The sequence below is a fragment of the Papaver somniferum genome, chromosome 5, assembly GCF_003573695.1.
Source record: "Papaver somniferum cultivar HN1 chromosome 5, ASM357369v1, whole genome shotgun sequence".
NCBI classification, from domain to species: Eukaryota; Viridiplantae; Streptophyta; class Magnoliopsida; order Ranunculales; family Papaveraceae; genus Papaver; species Papaver somniferum.
This window is the reverse complement of record NC_039362.1, coordinates 18,836,291-18,861,741: the sequence shown is the minus strand read 5'-3', so window position 1 is coordinate 18,861,741 and position 25,451 is coordinate 18,836,291. Positions and strand designations below refer to the sequence as shown.

General features: G+C 37.0%; 1 protein-coding gene across 1 annotated transcript; it reads left to right on the top strand.

Moving 5' to 3' along the window:
* The first annotated feature begins 22,992 nt into the window (after positions 1 to 22,992).
* Positions 22,993 to 25,115, top strand: LOC113277306 (putative pentatricopeptide repeat-containing protein At1g09680). The gene has a single exon (XM_026526431.1). The coding sequence runs from the start codon at positions 23,022 to 23,024 to the stop codon at positions 24,912 to 24,914; it is 1,893 nt and encodes a 630-aa protein (XP_026382216.1). The 5' UTR covers positions 22,993 to 23,021; the 3' UTR covers positions 24,915 to 25,115.
* Positions 25,116 to 25,451: the final 336 nt, after the last annotated feature.

The window sequence follows — 25,451 nt, the reverse complement described above, 5'->3', positions numbered from 1 at the left end:
AAATGAAATCAATCACATACGTTTGTTGATGAAGTACTTGTTGATTTCTTCTTGTAGTCTTCAATCTTGAATCTTCATCCTTTAAGGATAGCTTACATTCAACTTCTTAGACCTAATCTAGTCCGAAACTATCTTTAGTATGCTAAATCAAGAATGCATTTTGGAAACTAAAACTGACAACTAACTTGACATACCAATGCTAGTGGGTTCAACCGAGCAGTGCTCTAACATAACCCACTATGGTATTGCAGATTTATCAATTGAGAGTGTAATAAGCCAGCTGATACATTGACCATGCATGCCTAGAAATTTAGAATTATAAAAGTGTGGTCTTCACATCCACCAGGTTTTATTGCGAATGCAATACTAGAAGATGAAACTTCTGTTTCAAATAACTGGCTTGTAGCTCAGCTGGTTTCATGCCCTCCATGAGGTCCCAAGTTCAAGTTCCAGATGGCGCAATATTACAGAGTTTGACATGAACGGTAGAGTTAGCTTGTTTCCCTTGCAACAACCATAGCCATACTATCCGCTTTGGCTCCCTCATCTTGGTTCCTCATGAGGCTCGCTGGTAGGCTAGCACGGCAACTTGTTCAATTATTGTTAATAGTACGATGCTTGGAGCTTAACATGTTAGGCTTCCAATTAGTTAAATATGTCGAATTATAAATTTTAAAATTAAAAAAAAATGTCTAGGGTTCAAAAATTGTTAAAAAAATTTCATTGTTTAGAATCAAATTGTTGTTCTAACATAAGGTACTCAAAATTTTGACATTTTCACGATTAGTTAGACGTTTATGAATCTGCTCTTGTACAGATATGTCAGTATCTACATCTTATAGAACTAAAGGACCATTATGGATCAGAGATCACAAATTCCTTGAAAAATAATAATGCAACACCATATGCTCTATAGATTCAAAGGTATACTATCACAGAAACAACAATGTATGTGTTGGTTCTAAGTTATATCCGAGTAGAGTAGTTTCAGTGGTAAGATGATTTCTTTTCTTTTCTATTTTTTTTTGGTCAATTAACAAATTTCAATTTATTCAAATCAAAATAGTGATTACATATTCTCTTACAAGATCAACAAAAACATCAAAATACATAAAAAATATCAAGATAGTCAAAACCCTAATACAAATAAGGATATCAACTACAGGTAGATCATGAAGATAGAGAGCAATAAACCTCAGAGATATCCAATGTTTGATTATGTATAAGGGAGAGATGATGGTATATTCCAAAAATAATTCTGACCATTAGATTTGATTGTATTCATCCTTGAAAAGAGATGCTCCTGGAAGGAAGGAGTATTTTGCCCATAAACTTGTATATAGAATCGTTGATGTTTTTGAATCAAGAGTAGCAAGCCACGAACCAGTCATCAAAGTCGAAGAACTCGCCCCACAACGACGAAGAAAAATCACCCATAAACGGCGAAGAAACATGTCAAAAGACAGAAAAATTGATGTAGAAGCATCTTATTCGATAAACTATTACAAAAATCTACAATTGAAAATAAATTCTTGCTCAGATCTGGTCCAAAAGGACCAAATCTGAACAAGAAAGATGAAAAGACTCTAAATCTTTTTAGAAAGAAAGAGAAAAAAGAGAAGAAAGGGAAAAGAGAGAACTTAGTCCCTAGAGAAATTAGTTCCTCGTAATGGTAGGATGATTTCTAGACTCTTCCATAGATAATTACACTTTTGGAAGGACATGGATTTCCAAATGTTCTTATAATAACTTGAAATGACATAGCAAGCCGATTTAAAAGTAAGTATGCTTGCTTTAATAAATGGCCAAGTAAGAGTGTCCTTACCCAAACTAGGATTCTAATATTAAGGATCTTGGTGGAGTTTCTCGAGGTAAAAAAGACTATGCACAAGTTTTGAATCCCATTTTTTTTCGACAGCATCAAGGAAATCACCAACATCATAACTAGGCTTTGGGTAGGAATTGCGGATTGGGTAAGAAAAATTTGTTATCCAATTGTCACTAAAAGCTTTAATCCTACAACCATTTCTAATAGAATTCTATTATTGGGGCTTTAAAAAGGATGGGAATTTGGGCTTATAGGGTCATGAAGTAGTAATTCCTATAACCCCTTATCATACTATTTTATATGATACCTAATTTTCTCTCAATTTAATTAGTGTTAATTATGATCAACTAAATTAATTATGATTAGTGAATGATTAACTAAACTAATCATCTGATTAGATTTTTTGGAAATTTTTTTTTTTTGATTTAGAAAGAAGGATGATTTTGATGAACTTTTTTTGAAAATTTTGGAACTGATGAAAAACATCAAGAACATAGTCATAAAATCCTTGTAAACCTCTCATATTCACAATTTTGTTGATTCAAATCCTTCAAAATCAGGATCATGTCATGTAATGACATGATGAGAATAGGGTTTCCCTTATCACATTCAGTGTCAATACTTAGTATTAGGCTTATTAGTAGTATCTAGCTTATTATTGGGTGTCTTTATAAACTGTAAGGGTGTAGGCAGATGTAACCACCGGGAGGCTGTGTAGCCGTTGGATGATAAGTAGGGGGTGAGTGGTATTTAATCTTTTGAACCTGTAATGAACTCTTTATCCAATTCTAATCAAATCAATCGTTTAACGATTTTAGGCTGTGTTCTTCGGAACCAGAGAAACTTGGTTCTCTGAATCAAGTATTTATCCTGTCATTGTACCTTGGTACATGACAATTGGTATTAGACTCCTTTCCTGGAATGGCAACCTGATAGAAGCATTTATATGTCTATTTTCATCTCTATTGTGTATATTGTTAGTACCCATTTTTGTACTTATTTCGGTATTTTATCTCTTTGTAGGTGTTTTTGGAGAAATAAGCTTTTGCGGCGAAATTGGCTCGAAAAGTTGTTAAAGGCACCTGGGAGGACATTTTCTATTCGGACTCTCGCTTTGGATAAGGGGTAACCCATTTCTAGGCATGTGCTAAAGGGACACCGGAACTGGATATGGGGGCACCCATCTTCTTCACGTTTAAAACGGTTTTTGGCGGGAAAAATGCATGCAGACGCTGTTGATTTTGGATTGAAGATTTGAACGAGTTTCAGGGTGATTCAACACTGGAAATCGATTGGGATGGACTTTATAGAGCAAAACAGGTTTAATAAATGCGTTTGGATCGATCTAATTAGGCTGGAATTGCCGGAAAAAGGAAACAGAGTAAAAAAGGAAACACGGCCCCTGTCGAGTTTGTTTTTGGACATTCAGAGAGATTAAAGGCAAGAAATTCGTTCCAAAAAATACATATTCTATCTAAGGAGGAGTTTGATATAATTGGGAGAGCTCAGAAACGCGTGAAACGAATTCGGGAAGAGATTATTGCCGTGACTGCCAAGGAAGGAGAGAAGAGATTTCGAAGCGATTTGGGAGAGATTTAATCGTCATGTGGTGTATAAAATAGATTGTTTGGGTCATGTAGAAGGGGAAAGAAGAGTTTGGGGTAATTTAGAGAACCACAGGAGACAAAAATCAGAGTTGCAGACATTCGTTTCTGCTGGTGTAGAAGGAAGAACACGAGGAACATCGACTCTCACCTAACTGTCGCAGAAAACTGTCGTTCTTCTACAGCACTTAGCTTCTATCGTTCTGTAACAGTTCCGCTTGTAACAGAAACAGTCAGTCTGTAACGCTTATAAACGTTGCAAACTGTCTGCTTATTACTTTTTCATTCTTTTAATCAACTTTTGGGCTATAAACATGTATTTTGAGCAAGTGATTAATATGAGGAGCTAAGCCCAAACACTGGGATGACGGAGGAAGCCATATTTCACGCATGTGGTAATTCTAATAATTCTTTTATGACTATTTGCATTGATTTTTAATCGATTTATGATTTTTATTGAATGGGTGTGATTTCGTTTGATGGTGTATGCTTGGTCTATGTATTTTTGATACATCATGCTTCTGATTTACAGTCATTGCTTTTCAAAAATCTATTTTGGCAAATAACAAGAGTCCATATTTTTATTATTTGAACTATAATTGATTGGAATTATTATTTGAGTCGCATGAATGGAATTTGGTGGAATCCTGAGTCTCAGTCTCTCTCGACATTGTGACAAACCTTTTGTATATATATTTTCTATTTTTATTTTAAGTTTAGAACCCAATCTTATCAAGTCCGAGTTGAACGAATCTTATTACCACTTTTTCTACAACAATTAGAATTACATCAATTTTTGGCGCCGCCGACGCGGATTTGTATTAGGTTTTAGGTTTTAGATTTATTTTATTTCTTTTAGAATTTTTGTTCTCTTTTACGCCTTTGGTATTTTTCGATTCTTTTCAGATTTGGAGCGAAGCTACAAGGGAAGAAAAAGTGTTATAAATGAAGGAAAGAAAAGAGGAATCCGAAAGGAATGAAGAAGAATATTTTGTACATAGTTTTTTTTTTTTTTTTTAGAAACTGTAAATAGGGTATTATTTTGGTAATTTTTCTTTTCCTTTTTGGACATTTTTATTTTTGGACTTTTTGGACATTATTTTTTAAAACCCTGCGGAAGGGTTAAGATTAAATATAAACTGTTTGCAGGGAAGGACGACAGTTACAATACTGTCTCGGCCCCTTGGGTTCGTACACTGACATCGGAGTCGGTGGCCTGAGTCGACTTCAACGGTTCATCCCCCGTCTGGTACGGGAGGTAAGTCCATCGAAACACTCTTGAATCTCCTGTAAGCGAGTTACTGTATTCCTTAAGGTGATTCATTGATTGAGGACGAATTTGGACTGTTTTTAAATTCCTAGTAAAGGGCAAGGCCAGGCCAATACAAGATAAGGGTTCGGATTTCATCACCACTTCCTTCTTGTCCGCTTTAGGAAAACGAAACCTAACGCGAACCCAAGCTTAAAACTTGACTAGAAAGAGACCGATAGGGTAACGCGCTTATTAGGAAAAATTTTCGAAGGATATTGGTTACTTTCTTAAGCACACCTCGAAGTTCATGATGGTTTCTGTGAGCTGAATGCGTGACTGCGCCGCCTTGTGATAGCGATGAGGCCTTGGGTATCAAAGCTCCACTGAGCTTGCCTCTCCTTGATTCAACTTACTTTGACTCAGATTGATTCCAGAGGGGTTTGCTCAAATTATAACGAATTCCCCTTCGAGAGATAGAAGCTAGTCTAGAAACAATCTAAGTGGAGCCATCATGCTTTTTGTTTGCTAGAAATCTTTAGGTTTGCTTTGGTGGAGTCGAGTCGGCCTTGTTTGTGATTGTCTAGAATTTCCTTGCAATTAAGAATGTCGAACTGGTATGATAGAAGCCAATACAATGAATATATACCCGAATTTGAATATGGACATCATCAGTATTATGACCATAGTGAGAATAGTGTTTGGGAACGCAAACGTTTTCAAGGTTATGGTTCATACCATAGTGAGCCCAATTACTATCCGCATGTGCATCAGTCTTACGAGCAAGAAGATTATAATACTAGTTCTTCGTCTTTAGAGGATACAATCAAACTTTTGAAAAGTAGTCATTTCTATGATCATTCAGTTCCTATTCCTTCTCTAGAAGAGTCTCTCAGGAAATTTGAGGAGTCGACACGTAAGTTCGCTGAGATGAATAACTTAGTTTATGACGAAAGAGAACTTTCTATAGAGGAATCCTTCAAGTTGATGGCTGAGACGAACGAAAGACATGCTCGAAATAATCTTACTTTCCAATACAGTGATTCCAATAGTACCCTTGAAAATGAGGATAGTTATTTGCATAATCAAGATGACGAGGATAAAATTGGTAACACTACTTGTTTAGATGAGGTTCAACCATTTTCATGCTATTATGATGATTATGATGAGGATAGTGTTGAGGAAGAATTTGAAATATGTAGGCATAGTGATCAGGAATTTGTTACTCCAAATGAACTTTATGATGATAGTGTTATTTCTGGTTCAGATCCCGATAATTTTAATGATTATTCACATATTCAAAAGGACGAGGATGTGACTAGAGATACCCCCGTTTTAGACGATGTAGTATTTCTTTTTGATTACGAAGCCGATAATGGTTTGGAGGAACGAGTTTTTTCTGAGAATATTGTTTTAGAGTCTAGCGATTTAGAAACATTAGTCTTATACAAAGAAAGTGAACTCGTAGAGATGAGTGAGGATGAACCATACTTAGAAGAATAAATTGACCATTTTCAGGAATCTAATGACCTTGAAATTAGGGACGTTGTGACTAGTATTTCTAGAGACACTGAAAACTCTAAGTTTGGGGGTGATTATCATTCTCCATGTGCTTTAACTATTAGAAAGGTCTCTCACTTGGGACTTGACATATGTGCCTCAACCATTTTACAAGATTATCTTCATGCACGTTTTCCTGAACCTAGTGATGTCCATAAGGAAGTTCAGTTGTTAGAAACCCATCCTCTGGTTGATGAGGTTAGACCAGGCTATGATACCAAGATCGACTTTATTTTCCTACCAAATACTTTTCAACCAATTGTAGGAACGTATAAATTTCAGATGTGTCAATTATTTAGTTTTGATACTAAACCTAATTACTTTAAGAGATTACGGTCTATACATTTGCTTAAGATAGACCACCAGTTTCATCGTGGTCGATTGTGTGAGTCAAAACTGATTGACTTTAAGGATCCTCAATTATTCAGGTTATTATTATGTGCTTTTAAATTTTTACTTGAGTTTCTTCAGACTCTAATACCTGAACCGGATCTTAGCTTTGAGGAATTCCAACCCTTGAAAATATTTTATTTGGAACCAGTTATAGAACCTGAACCTGAACCACAGTTATATGTAGTTGTCTTAAACAGGAAACTAGACAAGGGTGCTCTTTATTTGTTAATTTTCTTGGCAGGTTGCATTTTTTTTTATTTGTGATAGCGCTATTTGGTTTTGATGACCCACAGAAATTTCGGCTATTACTTTATTCTATGAGGTGACTAATCCTTTCTTAGCCTGGCTGAAGACTTTAAACTTAGCACTTCTTGGGAGGTAACCCAACATTCATGCGACACGGTAATATCTTTCCTTATCTCTTTTGCTTCAAATGGTAACAGTTTCTCCTTGTTCATGCTTTTAATTTCATCTTTAGAACATTGAGGACAATGTTAGATTTAAGTTTGGGGGTATGGGAGGAACTTTTTAGTTGCAGTATAAATAAATAAACTCTAGAGCTTAGAAATTTATGCCTATTTAGGATTGCACTAACTAATCTAAGTGGATGGAAGCATTTTGGTTGTAGGAATTGAGGAACCAATCTGATTAGATGGCAACATCTAGAAGAGTCTATTCATAAAAGCACAGAGCTCAGGTGTTAGAAATAACATGATAGTTTCACCATATCTCGTTGAGTCCTTTTCACTTCTATTTTTATTTTATTTTTAAACTATGTTTCTCTAAGTGATAGGTGGTGCCCATGATTCAAGTTGTTACCAATGCTAGGGTGAATTAGAGTGATTGAGATACCATGAAAAAAAAATGGTAGTTACCAAAAAGTTGAAAAAAAAAAGAAAAAAAATTTGAGACCAGACCATTTGACCAAAAGGAATAAATTCAATAAAGTCGACCACTGGTACCCTTGTATATGCCAGTTGTATTGACCTAGAGTTAGGTTATCGACCACTGGTTCCCTTGTATATGCCAGTGTGTTGATATTAGTCAGACTAATATCTCAATCCATTAGGATAGGTTCATTTTGGCGGAGGCCTTCAGACAGATATGGGAAACGTCATTCACTTAGTAAACATCAAAACCATCTATGTTTTTCTATATCCATCTTCTTGATCTATCCATGTGATTAGTTTTGACTCCGAATATGATGTCCATAGTGCAACTATATGAGTAGGGCTCTGTCACTTATTATGAATTTTAGTATGCTTGAGTGCAAACTCGTGTACAACAATTGGAATTTCGCATCAGGGTACTTTCTCCTGTGGTCAATAAGTATGCCAACCAAGGAGATTCTTTAGTGCCTTCCAAGGTTTGTTGTAGATAGCTAGGGTCTGGAGTAAAGGTTTTATGGGTATATCTCTAGTAAGCCCTCCCGAGACTATAACTCGGCCACTAGGGACACCTAGGGGTTTAAAGGCTTATTGCATACGCTAAATGCAATCGACGATGCCTGCGACAGTGAGTTAGGATTTTATATTGTAGTTTTGATTTGCTCGGGACTAGCAAATAATAAGTTTGGGGGTATTTGATAGACGCATTTATATGTCTATTTTCATCTCTATTGTGTATATTGTTCGTACCCATTTTTTTACTTATTTTGGTATTTTATCTCTTTGTAGGTGTTTTTGGAGAAATAAGCTTTTGCGGCGAAATTGGCTCGAAAAGTTGTTAAAGGCACCTGGGAGGACATTTTCTATTAGGACTCTCTCTTTGCATAAGGGGTAAACCATTTCTAGGCATGTGCTAAAGGGACACCGAAACTGGATAGGGGGACACCCTTCTTCTTCACGTTTAAAACGGTTTTTGGCGGGGAAAATGCATGCAGACGCTGTTGATTTTGGATTGAAGATTTGAACGAGTTTCAGGGTGATTCAACACTGGAAATTGATTGGGATGGACTTGATAGAGCAAAATAGGTTTAATAAATGCGTTTGGATCGATCTAATTGGGTTGGAATTGCCGGAAAAAGGAAACAGAGTAAAAAAGGAAACACGACCCCTGTCGAGTTTGTTTTTGGACATTCAGAGAGATTAAAGGCAAGAAATTCGTTCCAAAAATACATATTCTATCTAAGGAGGAGTTTGAAATAATTGGGAGAGCTCAGAAACACGTGAAACGAATTAGGGAAGATATTATTGCCGTGACTGCCAAGGAAGGAGAGAAGAGATTTCGAAGCGATTTGGGAGAGATTTAATCGTCCTGTGGTGTATAAATAGATTGTTTGGGTCATGTAGAAGGGGAACAAAGAGTTTGGGGTAATTTAGAGAACCACAGGAGACAAAAATCAGAGTTACAAACATTCGTTTCTGCTGGTGTAGAAGGAAGAACACGAGGAACATCGACTCTCACCTAACTGTCGCAGAAAACTATCGTTCTTCTACAGCACTTAGCTTCTATCGTTCTGTAACAGTTCCGCTTGTAACAGAAAACAGTCAGTCTGTAACGCTTATAAACGTTGCAAACTGTCTGTTTATTACTTTTTCATTCCTTTAATCAACTTTTGGGCTATAAACATGTATTTTGAGCAAGTGATTAATATGAGGAGCTAAACCCAAACACTGGGATGACGGAGGAAGCCCTATTTCACGGATGTGGTAATTCTAATAATTCTTTTATGACTATTTGCATTGATTTTTAATCGATTTATGATTTTTATTGCATGGGTGTGATTTCGTTTGATGGTGTATGCTTGGTCTATGTATTTTTGATACATCATGCTTCTGATTTACAGTCATTGCTTTTCAAAAATCTATTTTTGGCAAATAACAAGAGTCCATATTTTTATTATTTGAACTATAATTGATTGGAATTATTGTTTGAGTCGCATGAATGGAATTTGGTGGAATCCTGAGTCTCAGTCTCTCTAGACATTGTGACAAACCTTTTGTATATATATTTTCTATTTTTATTTTAAGTTTAGAACCCAATCTTATCAAGTCCGAGTTGAACGAATCTTATTATCACTTTTTCTACAACAATTAAAATTACATCACAACCACACAACAAATTACAGATCTCTCAAACACAGTTCATCAACAAGGTGCATCGATCTCTGAATTGAAATCTAATGTTGCCAATATGAAGTTAGTTGTGAATGATTTGTATATCCAAATGAATCTTCTTCTAAATATGCTTGGAATCGATCCACAGCAGCCATCAAACATGGAAGAGTCTACTAATTCACTTGGGGATTTCACTATCTCTCCATCTGCGGTAATCAAATCAAATCAAATCCTCCTGGTGTTGATGAAGAAAAGAATTCTCTCGAATTCGAATTGATACCCCAATTTTTATTTGTTGAAACTGAAGAAGATGGTGATTGTCGAGATTTCGAAATTCCCATTCCTTCGTTTTTCTTCGACGAAGAGGACGATTTTCCGAATGCTTTGAATTTTCAATCTAAAGAAATTATGAGTTATGAGGTTGTGAAACCTGACTTCTCGAAGGAATTGGCCATTAGTCACAGTAAACTAACTGGTAAGCGTTTTTCTATTACTCTCAATTCTTCTCGTAGCATTTTCGATCACGGAAAAGCATCGGAATATCTTAAATGTTTTTATGATTCTGTTGATAAATTCTGTTATGATACTTCTTGTGTGATTTTTTTTCCTGGGTTGATTGTACATGATAATTTAAGTGGGAATTTGGGTTGTGAGATGATTAGAAAGGATTTTCAATTACCGGATTCACTCGTTCTTTTGTTCGTAAATGAGGCTGAAATTAGTGGTGATAGGAAGTTGTTTGATAAAATGTCTGAGAGTAAAGCTATTAAATTCAGTGGTGTTGGAGTTTCTTTCCTCTTGCAACTCATTTTGAATAGATTATTTGATCGTGGGAAAGAAATTCAACTTATGGGAAGGTATTCTAAATTTTCTGTGGATTTCAAATTGTTGGATAGACACTATAGGAGACTTGTTCATGAGATGATTAGCAAATACAGTTATCAACCAGATGTGTTGTTTAGCGAAACAGTTATTTGTTTGTTAGTTACTGGTGGTTTTATTGATACTGCATTTGTGTTCTTTCGTCTAATTACTGAGAGTTGTAGATGGTGGATTTTCGACAAGGGCTAAAATCGTAAACTCATAATTATACGAAGCTCTGATCCAGCAATCAGACGTGAGTATTGAGACATGGGTCTCTCATCGAATTCTCAAAGGAGAGTACTTTCTCTCAGAGTACATGTAGATATGTAGTCTCACGACTGGACAACGACATATCTCATGAATGCTGAACACTTTCGGTGATTATTTCTATATAGTATCACGAGATGGACGGCTCCTAGACAGCTTGCTCTGCTAGTATAGAGCGATAACGTCTTCAGGAACAAACAACGAGTTTAGCCTGACTATATAAAGGATATGACTTACCGACAAGCTCATATCGGGATAATTAATGCTCCTAGACATCTTGCTCCGCTAGTATAGAGCCACAAAGTTAATTATTCCTAATTAAGATTAATTCTGCCGTGACATTCACTACTGAATTCCCATAATAATCTATTATTGCTCCTATTCCATGGTCGAATCCACGACTGGTCCCATGGAATGGCAATAACGATTGCTCCTATTCCATGGTCGAATCCACGACTGGTCCCATGGAATGGCAATAAACAATTATTCTGATTCTATGATCGAATCCACGACTTGATCTCATAGAATAACAATAACTATATTATCTCATTACTCTGATTTCATGATCGAATCCATTATTGGTCTCATAAATGGTAATAGATGAATCTTAATTACTCTGATTCTATAGTCGAATCTACCGATCCCATGGAATGGTAATGCTCACTTTATTATTCTGAATTCGTAGTCGAATCCTCAGCTGATCCTATGAATTAATAATAAACATCTTATTACTCAGTTTTGTGAATTATTCTCCACTGAATTCCATAATTAGTAATAAATAATCAACAACCGGGCGTCTGAGCTACCTCTAAGTAAGCCCCGATTCAAATGGTGAAAGTGTATTCAACGACGATACACTAACAGTCACCGCACGAACGAATATTTCAAAATACAATGAAACGATGAACCTATGCGAAATAGGGAAGAAAATAATAAATAATTAAAAATATTGACCAAGGTGCTGGGAACACGGACACACGACATACCGACCGTGCCGCGGTCAGTTCCACGCCAGTCTTATATTTTTAATACATTTTTATTATTCTCCATGATTTGATGAAAATTCTCTCATCTGATCAAATCTCCTTCGTCTCGGGGAAGCTCCTCGATTTCATGGTACTTCCATAAATCCATAACATTTAATATAAAATTAAGGAAAGGAGTGTGGGGCGTGACCATTGGCCAACCGGCCATGCCTTGGTCCCAGCCGGCCCCACACCCCACGGTTCCTTATTATTTTATTATTATTATTATTTCTCTAATTTCATAAAAAAACTCCTTGATTTCATGGTATTTTTTGCACAAATCATCATATAATAATAAAATAAAATAAAATTATAAAAACTTGTGGGACCGGGCCACTAGCCGGCAGACTATGCCCTAGCCGGTCCCACACGCCCTTTGCTTTATTATTTTATTATTATTTTTCCTTGAATTCATCAAATTCCTTGATTTTATGATATTTCTATCAAATTAGGAAAAATTCCCTCAAATCATCAAAAATACCTAAAAATATTAAAAAAATTATGAAAAACTCGTGGGACCGGTCCATAGCCGGCCGGCCATGCCTCTATGATCCCACACGCCCGTGTTTTTATTATTTTAATATTTTGCTTCCATGAACTCATGAAAACTCCTTTAATTCATGGAAAGTCCCTAAATTCATCAAATTTCTCAAAATTCATGAATTTTTCATAAAATCATCAAAATATTATAAAATTAAGGAAAAGGCACCACGGGACCGTGGTCACGACCGGCCGACCATGCCTTGACAGGGATATAAAATCATCAAAATATTACAAAATCATCAAAATTTTGGACGTGATATAAGGAGATTCAAGGGCTAGTTTTCATTGGGTTGGACCTGCTATAGCCTAACAGGGATGGTATGGGTGTTCGAATCGAGTTATTTGGGCTGGATAATCGTGGGATGCAAAACAGGGAAGATATTCTCAAAACATGGAAGATATTCTATTCTCGGAATTTTTGGATGGAAGATACGTGCATGGGTCGACTGTATTGGTTGGAAACAAATTCTACAGCTCAGAGAAGACGCGTGAAAGAGATAAACCAGGAAACAAATCCCGTAACAAGTCAGAAGAATAAAAAAAATATATCGGGAATATTTTCATTCACTGCCGAGTAATGGGAAGATTTTTTGGATTAATGAGAAGTTATTCTTGGTCCAAAGGTGTGTAAATATAACTCTTGGGTTAGCATAGAGGGGTGTCGAGAGTTTGGGGTCGAGAGAAGGTCCAGAGAAGCAGAAATCAAGAGTTGATGAAACTTTGTTTCTGCTGCTGCTGCTGACCAAGAACACGAAGAACAGACTCGCAAGGACAGTGGTTTATCAACAGTGTCTAAGACGCACAGCCGTGGGTCGCAGTGCAGTCTAAACATCAGCAACACTTGTATTTTATCGTTCATTCTGTGACGCTTTTTTTGCGTCGCAGATTACAGTTTTACACCATTTTCTCCTTTTTTCTCCATTGTAAACACCATTTGAGGTATAAAAATATATTTTGAGCGTGTTTTCATCATGAGGAGCTAAAACCCAACGCTGGGACGACGGAGGAGGCTGAATTTCATCCTTGGGGTAATTTATTTTATTCTTTTTTATGACTTTTACATTAATCTAAAATTGAAATATGATTTGAATTAATTGGTTATTATTTAATTTGATGATGTATGATTAGCTTAGTTGTCTTGATACATCATGCTTAGGACTTACAATCAATTCTTTAAGAATCTATCTTGGAAAAATCAGAGTCCATGTTAATTTTATTGAGTTTTATTTGTCAAAGAATATATGAATGAACCCTGTGTAGTGAATTCGGCCAATTCCTTAGTCCCAGTACGTCTCGCCCATTGTTAATATTTTTGTATATATATTTTTATTAAATCTAAAAATTCCATTTCCTTCAGAGGTCTGAAACGAATCCTATTTACTACAACAACAATCAAAAAAACTTAAATCAGTAGTCGAATCCTCAGCTGATCCTATGAATTAATAATAAACATCTTATTACTCAGTTTTGTGAATTATTCTCCACTGAATTCCACAATTAGTAATAAATAATCAACAACCGGGAGTCTGAGCTACCTCCAAGTAAGCCCCGATTCAAATGGTGAAAGTGTATTCAACGACGATACACTAACAGTCACCGCACGAACGAGTATTTCAAAATACAACGAAACGATGAACCTATGCAAAATAGGGAAGAAAATAATAAATAATTAAAAATATTGACCAAGGTGCTGGGAACACGGACACACGACCTACAGACCGTGCCGTGGTCAGTTCCACGCCAGTTTTATATTTTTAATACATTTTTATTATTTTCCATGATTTGATGAAAATTCTCTCATCTGATCAAATCTCCTTCGTCTCGAGAAAGCTCCTCGGTTTCATAGTACTTCCATAAAGCTATAACAAATAATATAAAATTAAGGAAAGGAGTGTGGGGCGTGACCATTGGCCAACCGACCATGCCTTGGTCCCAGCCGGCCCCACACCCCACGGTTCCTTATTATTTTATTATTATTATTATTTCTCTAATTTCATGAAAAACTCCTTGATTTCATGGTATTTTTTGCAAAAATCATCATATAATAATAAAATAAAATTATGAAAACTTGTGGGACCGAACCACTAGCCGGTCCCACACGCCCTTTGCTTTATTATTTTATTATTATTTATCCTATTTTTCCTTGAATTCATCAAATTCCTTGATTTTATGGTATTTCTCTCAAATTAGGAAAAATTCCCTCAAATCATCAAAAATATTAAAAAATTATGAAAAACTCGTGGGACCGCTCCATAGCCGGCCGGCCATGCCTCCATGGTCCCACACGCCCGTGTTTTTATTATTTTAATATTTTGCTTCCATGAACTCATGAAAACTCCTTCAATTCATGGAAACTCCCTAAATTCATCAAATTTCTCAAAATTTATGAATTTTTCATAAAATCATCAAAATATTATAAAATTAAGGAAAAGGCACCACGGGACCGTGGTCACGACCGGCCGACCATGCCTTGACCACGACGGTCCCACGCCTCCTCATTCCATATTTTATAATTATTTTTCATCATCTCATGGTGTTTTCCTCAGTTTCGTCGAAACCCTAATTTTGGCATATTTTCTCGAATGGATGCTTAATTGCACGCCAGAAAATATAAAATTCTCAGGACTGAGACGCGGTCCCCTTGGGGACATGAGCACGCTATCTTGACCGACCAAGATTGGCACTTTGGCTCACGGAAGCTGGTCCCATCAATTTTCACAGTTTTGACCTAATTTGCACAATTGCTCGTATTAGGTCCAAAACTCTTCCAAACACTTTGGATTTTCATGAAGTGATCGTCAGGAGGTCACGTGATAACCCAGGGCCGGTTTCATGACTCCATGGTCGGTCCCTCGCCTCGTCATAATTAATTAGGTTTTCTCACCTAAGGCTCAGACGAGCATTTTTGAATAAATGATTAAGCCAGCATTTAATCATTCTTCCACCAACAAATCGTCAACTCTTCAGGAGTTCTTCGTATTTGCTCACTGAGCATATGGAAAAGACATGGTTGATCTACGGTCCCATATAGTCGCTCCCTCCTTCGTCCTATGGTTAAACTTCTGACGAACCATGAATTGATCATCAATTGATCAAATTAGGGTTTCTGAATCCAAGGATCATCATTCCAAATTCCAACCTTAATAATTTTACGACGGCATCGTGGTCATTAATTTTATTAATTATGCTCGGTTCAACAACCAGTATTCTAATTAATATTTTTGGTGCGCTACCAATAATCCATCAGATGAGCAACACATACTCAGACGATCAAATATTCAACAATTCATCACATGAGCAACACTTGCTCAGATGATAAATATTTGCTCAAACCAAGGAATATTGGTTCAACAATCAATATTCAACGATCCATCGAATGAGCAATACTTGCTCACTTCATCGTAAGAATTATACCTCTGTCTCATGACATGTTCAATTCATGAGTTTCAGAACATCATGTTCGACACTCAGCAACTACATGGACTCATCGTCCCATCAAACCACGAAGTCATCAATTTACTAACAAACCACGAGACGTCAATCGTGTCACTTGGGGGGATATCACTTAGGGTTTTGGTCTGGCGGTCTACGGCACGTGTGTTCAAATACACGATGGAATGTGAGCAAGTCGTGCAATCAGTTGAAGGAATTCACGAGGTAGTGGGTGGAAAATCGACCAAGTCTCCACACGTTGAGCAACTAGTTTCAAACACGATCTCCACTTCCCCACTCCTTGATTCCATCAACTGTCACACTTCATGGGATCATGGTGTCTAAAATTCCAGCAATATAAATAAGTCTCTGAATCATGATTGAATCATCAGCATCATCAGTATCATCAATCTCATGTCAAACTGACAACACGAGATCATCAACTCATCAATTTAGCAACTACTCTCAATTGAGCAATTTCAATCATTCAGAGCTTATCATATTCAGAATTCACACACCCACAATCTTTGATTACCATTGATTCCACGCATTTCTCAGCTTCCCTCCTACAAATCAACCCATCCTCTTTTGTGACCGAATTTACTCTGGAACGATCATTGTCTTGATTTAGGCCGGAGTACTACAGATTAATCTCTCGAATCTAAAGCACCCCCTTTGCAGCGGTGCATCTGTGTGAGGTTTAAAATTTCGCTCGGTTCGAGGAGTCTCCTCCGTACGGTCATCTCCTCAATTCCTTAAAAACCAGCAAATCGTTTTCCCCCATCTACAAGAGTGTCTCTGGAAATTTGTGGGACGTTGGAACTGATTACCTCTTGCAACTCCAAATGGGTAAGGTTCCTTACAAATTGTTTGTTGATGTATGTATTTCCCTTGTTGTCGACTCTAGCCTCAGTGTGTTTGATCGTGGGAAGGAGATCAACCTTATGATCTGGATTTGTTGTTTTACTACACGTGATTCTATGTTTGAGCACCGACTGAAACTGTGGCACAGGAATTTTATTTCCATGGTGTTGGCTTCATCTGGTGATATTAGTAATAGCAGTATCTTGTCCAAATGTCGCGAAGGGAATTTTTTACCAACTGTTTCTTGATGTTTCTATGGATGCGTGTTCACCATGATTATATATAATTATGTGGGTATATACGGGTGAACTTCAGACGATTTGATATAAGTACTGCTTTGTGTGGAGTGACAATTTCTCTTATGCAGCTGAAGTGTGGATTGCTTGTTGGGATTATAGTTCAATATTGTGCAATATTATCTGGTTTTCCCACTTGCTTACTGGGTTTGCAGTTCATTTTGGGACTCCACTTCTTTCTGTATTGGGATTTACTATGGATCATGGTCCTTTGTTTTGAGCATCAGATGGAAGGGTCTCTCCCCATTTGATTCATGTTGTAATTTCAGCAACTGAACTTGTTGGAATTCATGTTTATAGTTCTAGGTTGCTGCTTACACCTTCCAAACGTTGTTTTCAATACTTCAGTGAAGGTTTCTCCCTGCTCTATCCATTTCCTACTTCTCAGTTCCTTTGTAACCATAGTATTCCACAAGAAGGTGTCCAGGTATTTCTGAACTTTGTAATAAGGACTGCACCTATCCTCTTACACTGTAATCAACATGAATTATATGGCCATATTCACATGTGGAGTCTGAATAGTGGTAACTGTTTTTATATGTACTTTGACTACATGTGTTACTTATTTGATCGTGGGAAGGCGTTTGATGGGTATAAATTCATGGATTTTTATTGTGGGACTTCTATTTATGAGTTTGTTTTAGACCATGGGTACCAACTGGATTTCTTATGGGCAGCCTTGACTATGTTTTAATTGCATTATTGTTTGTTGAAGAGGTGTATAGTATTATTAGTGGTTTGTACATGCTTTTGCATTGGTTTTCATCTGCAGTATGTGGAAGACTAGAGACTCAAAAGAGAATTATATTGCAAGTAGTAAGTCCATTTGTAGTTCCTTGCACCCATTTTCCCTGCCTGGTATTTTACTCGTTGCTGCAAGGACCTAACAATTTTTTCTAAATTGGATTCGAGTGAATATTATCTTCCTTGTTACCCTGCTATATGGAAGTTTGTGTCAAATGGTGATGCTCCGCTCAGTGAGGTACTGGTATTCACACATGTAATGATGAGATTTGTTGATATTCTCGAGCACTTGAAGTTTAATGTATGGCTTACAGTCAAGAGTTATATTCGTATTCAACTTCTGGGAGGTAGAGTATTGATGGGGAACTTCCCTCATATATTTGTATCTAAAGACGAGACTGTGTTTGCAATTGTGTTGGAGCTCATGCAACTTCCACTAAGGGTAGACAATGATGTACGAGTTCAGAGTGGAGTTTATTCAAATTGCACAGACAGAAAACACAGGGCAACTCCAATCTCCTTGGTGTCATATGAAGACATGTGGATTCTTATTCATACCTCAGCAGCCAAGAGTGGTGCTTCAAGTGGTGTTTTTATTAGTGCTTACCACGCAGTGAAATCTGACCAGAGTGGGCATGCTTACCTTTGGAAAACAAGCTTGTTACTTGATTATTCTCTTACTACCGAGATGTCAGGTCTACTGCTTGATTGTAAGGCAGAAAGTAAGACCAGTTGTACACCTTCCACCTTTCACATAGATGGTCAGCTTATTGTTGGGATTGATGTAGTAGTTCGGGACCTTACAAGGCATTTATTCAGCATCACGGCTATTGGCCCATTACAGAACCACTACGGCTGCGACTTCAACATTGTCGATGAACGATTTCGGCTGACAAGAATTTATACTTCATTGCGTCTTGGAGACACAACCACATCAGGATACTATGTTGTACCGACATGATGCGAAGAGGGTGTGGCAGTTTAGTTCTCATCCTTGAGGACAAGGATGTTTTCAAGGAGTGGGGAATGTCATGTACCGACATGATGAGAAGAAGTTTTCCCTTATCACATTCAGTGTTAATACTTAGTATTAGGCTTATTAGTAGTATCTAGCTTATTATTGGGTGTATTTATAAATTGTAAGGGTGTGGGCAGATGTAACTACCGGGAGGCTGTGTAGCCGTTGGATGCTAGGTGGGGGTGCGTGGTACTTAATCTTCTGAACCTGTAATGAACTCTTTATCCAATTTTAATCAAATCAATCGTTTAACTATTTTAGGATGTGTTCTTCGGAACTAGAGAAACTTGGTTCTCTGAATCAAGTATTTATCCTGTCATTGTACCTTGGTACATGACAATTGGTATCAGACTCCTTTCCCGGAACCTGTATCCATGGCTACCACACAAAAAATTACAGATCTCTCAAACATAGTTCATCAACAAGGTGCATTGATCTCTGAATTGAAATCTAATGTTGCCAATATGAAGTTAGTTGTGAATGATTTGAATATCCAAATGAATTTTCTTCTAAATCTGCTTGGAATCGATCCACATCAGCCATAAAACATGGAAGAGTTTACTAATTCAATTGGGGATTTCACTATCTCTCCATATGCGGAAATCAAATCAAATCCTCCTGGTGTTGATGAAGAAAAGAATTCTCTCTAATTCGAATTGATACCTCAATTTTTCTTTGTTGAAACTGAAGAAGATGGTGATTGTCGAGATTTCGAAATTCCCATGCCTTCGTTTTTCTTCGACGAAGAGGATGATTTGTCGGATGCTTTGAATATTCAATCTAAAGAAATTATGAGTTCTGAGGTTGTGATACCTGACTTCTCGAAGGAATTGGTCATTAGCCACAGTAAACTAACTGGTAAGCGTTTTTCTATTATTCCCAATTCTTCTCGTAGCATTTTCGATCGCGGAAAAGCATCGAAATATGTTAAGAGTTTTTCTGATTCTGTTGATAAATTCTGTTATGATACTTCTTGTATGATTGTTTTTCCTGGGTTGATTGTACATGATAAGTTAAATGGGAATTTGGGTTGTGAGATGATTAGAAAGGATTTTCAATTACTGGATTCACTCGTTCTTTTGTTCGTAAATGAGGCTGAAATTAGTGGTGATAGGAAGTTGTTTGATAAAATGTCTGAGAGTAAAGCTATTAAATTCAGTGGTGTTGGAGTTGATTTCCTCTTGCAACTCATTTTAAATAGAGTATTTGATCGTGGGAAAGAAATTCAACTTATGGGAAGGTATTCTAAATTTTCTGTGGATTTCAAATTGTTGGATAGACACTATAGGAGACTTGTTCAAGAGCTGATTAGCAAATACAGTTATCAACCAGATGAGTTGTTTAGCGAAACAGTTACTTGTTTGTTAATTACTGGTGGTTTTACTGATACTGCTTTGGTGTTCTTTTGTCAAATTACTGAGAGCGTGCCTGAAAATTTGTGGGATGTTGGAACTGATTACCTCTTGCAACTCCAAATGGGTAAGGTTCCTTACAAATTGTTTGTTGATGTATGTATTTCCCTTGTTGTAGACTCTAGCCTCAGTGTGTTTGATCGTGGGAAGGAGATCAACCTTATGATATGGATTTGTTGTTTTACTACACGTGATTCTATGTTTGAGCACCGACTGAAACTGTGGCATAGGAATTTTATGTCCATGGTGTTGGCTTCATCTGGTGATGTTAGTAATAGCAGTAACTTACTTGTCCAAATGTCGCGAAAGGAATTTTTTACCAAATGTTTCTTGATGTTTCTATGGATGCGTGTTCAACATGCTTATATATGTTTATGTGGGTATATACGGGTGAACTTCAGACGGTTTGATATAAGTCCTGCTTTGTGTGGAGTGACAATTTTTCTTATGCAGCTGAAGTGTGGATTGCTTGTTGGGATTATAGTTCAGTTTTGTGCAATATTATCTGGTTTTCCCACTTGTTTACTGGGTTTGCAATTCATTTTTGGGACTCCACTTCTTCATGTATTGGGATTTACTATGTTATGGTCCTTTGTTTCGAGCATCATATGGAAGGGTCTCTCCCCATTTGATTCATGTTGTAAGTTTAGTAGCTGAACTTGTTAGAATTCATGTTTATAGTTCTAGGTTGCTGCTTACACCTTCCAAACGTTGTTTTCGATACTTCAGTGAAGGTTTCTCCCTGCTCTATGCATTGATGTAGTAGTTCAGGACCTTACAAGGCATTTATTTAGCATCACGGCTATTGGACCATTGCAGAACCACTACGGTTGCGACTTCAACACTGTTAATGAGCGCTTTCGGCTGACAACAAGCTATACTTCATTCCGTCTTTGGATATACAACCACATCTGGATATTATGTTGTACCGATATGATGAAAAGAGGGTGTGGCAGTTTAGTTCTCATCCTTGAGGACAAGGATGTTTTCAAGGAGTGGGGAATTTCATGTACCGACATGATGAGAAGAGGGTTTCCCTTATCACATTCAGTGTCAATACTTAGTATTAGGCTTATTAGTCGTATCTAGCTTATTATTGGGTGCCTTTATAAATTGTAAGGGTGTGGGAAGATGTAACCACCTGGAGGCTGTGTAGCCGTTGGATGCTAGGTAGGGGGTGAGTGGTATTTAATCTTCTGAACCTGTAATGAACTCTTTATCCAATTTTAATCAAATCAATTGTTTGACGATTTTAGGTTGTGTTCTTCGGAACCAGAGAAACTTGGTTCTCTGAATCAAGTATTTATCCTGTCATTGTACCTTGGTACATGACAGATCAACATCTGGGTTTTTCAACAATTACGGTGGGGATATAGTACTCGACCCATCCGTGAATAGTGTTTACAGTTATGAATAAAAGGATTCCAATCCGGAAACTGTTGTTTACGTTTACGACTGGGAAACGAAGAACTTCTGGCCGTAAGCTCTTCCAGGATTACCTTATCTGCATTACGGCTAGGTTCAAATTACGAGAGGTTTTCCTAGCATTTTTCCCATCTGAAGCTCATGTTACGGCTTGGAATATCTAGTCGTACTCAACCCGTATTTTTTTTTATTATCAGAGAAAGTTGCGGCTAGTTTTTCCTAGTTGTAATTAATAATTCCGGCTAGGAAACCCGGACGAATGCGCTACAATGGCTGGAAAAATCTAGCCGAAAGCAGACCTCTGTCTTTTTTTCTTGTGTGATTATCATAACTACTTCAGTTAGATTGAGTATATACTTGTAGTCATAAAATGACCAAAGAATCACTTATACTCGGTCTTAAAATGAGTACGAACTTATATTCTTTTTGGAATCGAGTATAGAGTTATACTCATTTTGAAATTGAGTAATAACTTATACTCATTTTGAAATCGGGTATTAAATTCTAAAATCGAGTATTTTCGTTTAGGAAATTCTAACCGAAAACGACATCTACGACTGGGAATTTTAATTTTCCGATCGTATTTCTGATTTACGGATAAGAAATCTTAACGGAAATCCAACCTATGTGTTTTTTCTTTTCGTGATTATCAGAATCGCTTACGGTTAGGATTTCCTAGCCGTAAACAACATTTTACGGCCGTGAGTTTTAATTGTCCAAACCGTAAACCAAATTATGGCCAGGAAATCCTATTTTTTAAGACGTAAATTAAGATTTACGGTTGGGAAATTAAGAACTCCCAACCATAAACAGTTTCAGAAATTTAAGTGTTTTAACTCTAATTTAATCGAATCGAAGCATTTTGGCAATCAAAAGCAAAGATAAATGGTGGATTTCTTAGTTTTTTCTTTTTATGACATCGTGATGCGATGGAGAAGAAGAAAAGAGGAAGAAGAATAATAGATTTAAGTTTTTTTTATGATTATCATCTTCATCACGATGATATTATGATCATCATGTTCATCATGATATATGATTAAGAAGAGGAGAAGAAGGAGAAGATAGTTGATTAAAAAAAATTAGATTTTGATTTATTTAAGGGTATGGAAATTTTTGATACTTCACATAGATTAGGTCTTCCCCATCATGTTTGGGTTGCAATTAGTATTTTAAGCCCCCAAAAATCCAGCCTCCTATAGCCCCACAGTAATGTAATAGGATAGCATTTTTTTCTAACTATTTCGAGACCATGACTCCTAATAGGATACTAATTTTTTGGAAAGGGTACTAAAATTTGTATAAGACAACTAAAAAATCATCTCCCTCGTATGAATTTTGATACCCACCCCGTTAAAAATCGAGCACACTCCAAAAGAGGAAGATATATATATGCTTAAAGAAAGAAAAAATTAAGGAACGAAAGTAAACTGATCCGACCATGTTCTACATGAAGCCTAGTAGAACCATAAACCAGTACTTTCTCACTTTTCATCATCCTTCTTCTCTACTGAAATTTGGAAGATCACAGTTAATTCTCTTCTCCACCTGGTACTCTCCACCACCACAATCACACCAACACCATCACAATCCAATTCTCACAACTATATCTCAAGCTATAAAGGACACACCATCAAAACCTCTCAATTCCTCCCTTAAAAAACTCATTCCTTCACTCACAGCTCATCACATCACCGATCTGATCACACAAAACCCATTCTCATTAGACCCATTTTCACTACTCTCTTTCTTCAAATGGGTTTCCATTCAAAAGGGTTTTCGTCACACCATTGCTTCATATTGTGCAATGACTAATCTCCTCTGTACACACAATATACTCAGTGAAGCTCAATCTCTTTTCAGTTTCATCATCTCTAGAAAAGGAAAAGACTCAGTTTCATCTTTATTCACTGTAATTCTTGATAACAGAGGTCCGCATCAAAATGATATGGTATTTGATGTTTTGATGAATGCGTATATTGATTCTGGTTTTGTATCAGATGCAGTTCAATGTTTTCGATTAGTTAAAATGAATGGATTCCGAGTTCCTTATCATTCTTGTGGCAAGCTTCTCGATAAATTAATGAAGTCGGAGACACCTGAAGTCGCTTGGGGGTTTTATACTGAGATTTTAGATGCTGGATTTCAACCAAATATCTATACTTTTAATATCTTCATGCATAGGTTCTGTAAAGAGAGAAGAATTCAAGAAGCCCGGAAAGTGTTTGATGAAATTACTGATAGAGGTTTGAACCCGACTGTTGTTAGTTTCAATACGCTGACTAATGGGTACTGTAAGATAGGAAACTTGGAGGAGTGTTTTAAGCTGAAAGGAGTAATGTCAGAAAGAGGAGTGTCTCCTGATGTGTTTACGTACAGTGTTTTGATCGATGGGTTGTGCAAAGGTAATCGAATGGAGGAGGCAAATCAAATTTTAGAGGAAATGAGTGCAAGAGGATTGAATCCTAACGATGTTACTTACACTACTCTAATTGGTGGGAACTGTAAACAACATAACATTGAGGTAGCAATGGATATGTACAGGGAAATGTTGGCGAAGGGCGTTAAACCAGATTTAATTACTTACAACACACTTATTGATGGACTTTGTAGAGTAGGTGATTTAGGAAGAGCAATGCAAATTATTGACGAGATGAAGGACAAGAGCATGAAGCCTGATAAGATCACGTATACTACACTTATGGATGGATATTGCAAGGAAGGGTATTTAGAATCTGCTCTTGAGATTAAGAAGGGAATGATTAGGGAAGGAATAGAGCTTGATAATGTTGCTTACACAGCACTAGTTTCGGGCTTTTGCAAGGAAGGAAGAGTGGAAGATGCGGAGCTGACTTTAAAGGAGATGTTAAGAGCAGGTCTGAGACCAGATGAAGCAACATATTCCATGGTGATACACGGGTTTTGCAAGAAAGGTGATGCTCAAATGGGTTCCAAATTGCTCAATGAGTTGCAGAGTAGTGGCCGTGTCCCAGGTGTTGCAATTTTTAATGTTGTTATGAACGGACTCTGTAAGCAACGGCAGATGAAAAAAGCTAGGATGCTTCTGGATGATATGCATAATTTGGGAGTAGTGCCAGATGACATTACTTATAATATTCTTCTGGAAGGGCATTGCAACAGTGGAGGAGATTCGATGGATATTGATAAACTGCGAAGTGAGAAGGGACACATTTCTGATATTGCTGCCTACACTTCTCTGATCAGCATATCCCAGAAGAATTCTAAAACTGGGTTAACGACAAATTGGCCACACAGTACAATGAATGTTGAGATGAATCACGTGAGTCAGATTTTAGATTCCTTATCCGTCTGAGATGAGACAACTGTATCTCGCTCGGTATAAGTTTGTAGGCGCAATCATCAGCTGTTTCAGCCTTTAATAGCATGACACCCCACAGGGAGATGATGGATTGTTTGCTTACACAGGTAGGTTCAAGCAACCTGAAAGGGTGCATCCAATATTTTGCACAAGAAGAATAATAACAAGTAAAAATATTCTTGAGATTATAACTTAGACGGATAGCAGCACCTTCTAATGAGCAGACACTGAGACAAGGATTTAGTTAAGGTATATCTTAGACATGTGAATCACCATCAGTGTTTACTTCAACCACCAGCAAACACCATCCCAGCACCGCTCCAATTACCAGTACCCCCAAACCACCACCACCACTGCCCAACCACCACCACATACGCTGCCAAACAATGATGAGTTATGAGCATAATTCAAATGGTGAAATATGGTAAAAAAAGATATTCTTTATGGGTAGGGCTCGCAATGGATAGCCGAAATCCGGGATCCGTTTCTGAAAATCCGACATCCTATAGGATTTAATCCGACATATCGGAT

Coding starts and splice junctions, on each gene's coding strand:
- LOC113277306 (XM_026526431.1), top strand. CDS start 23,022: ATGTTCTACATGAAGCCTAGTAGAACCATAAACCAGTACTTTCTCACT.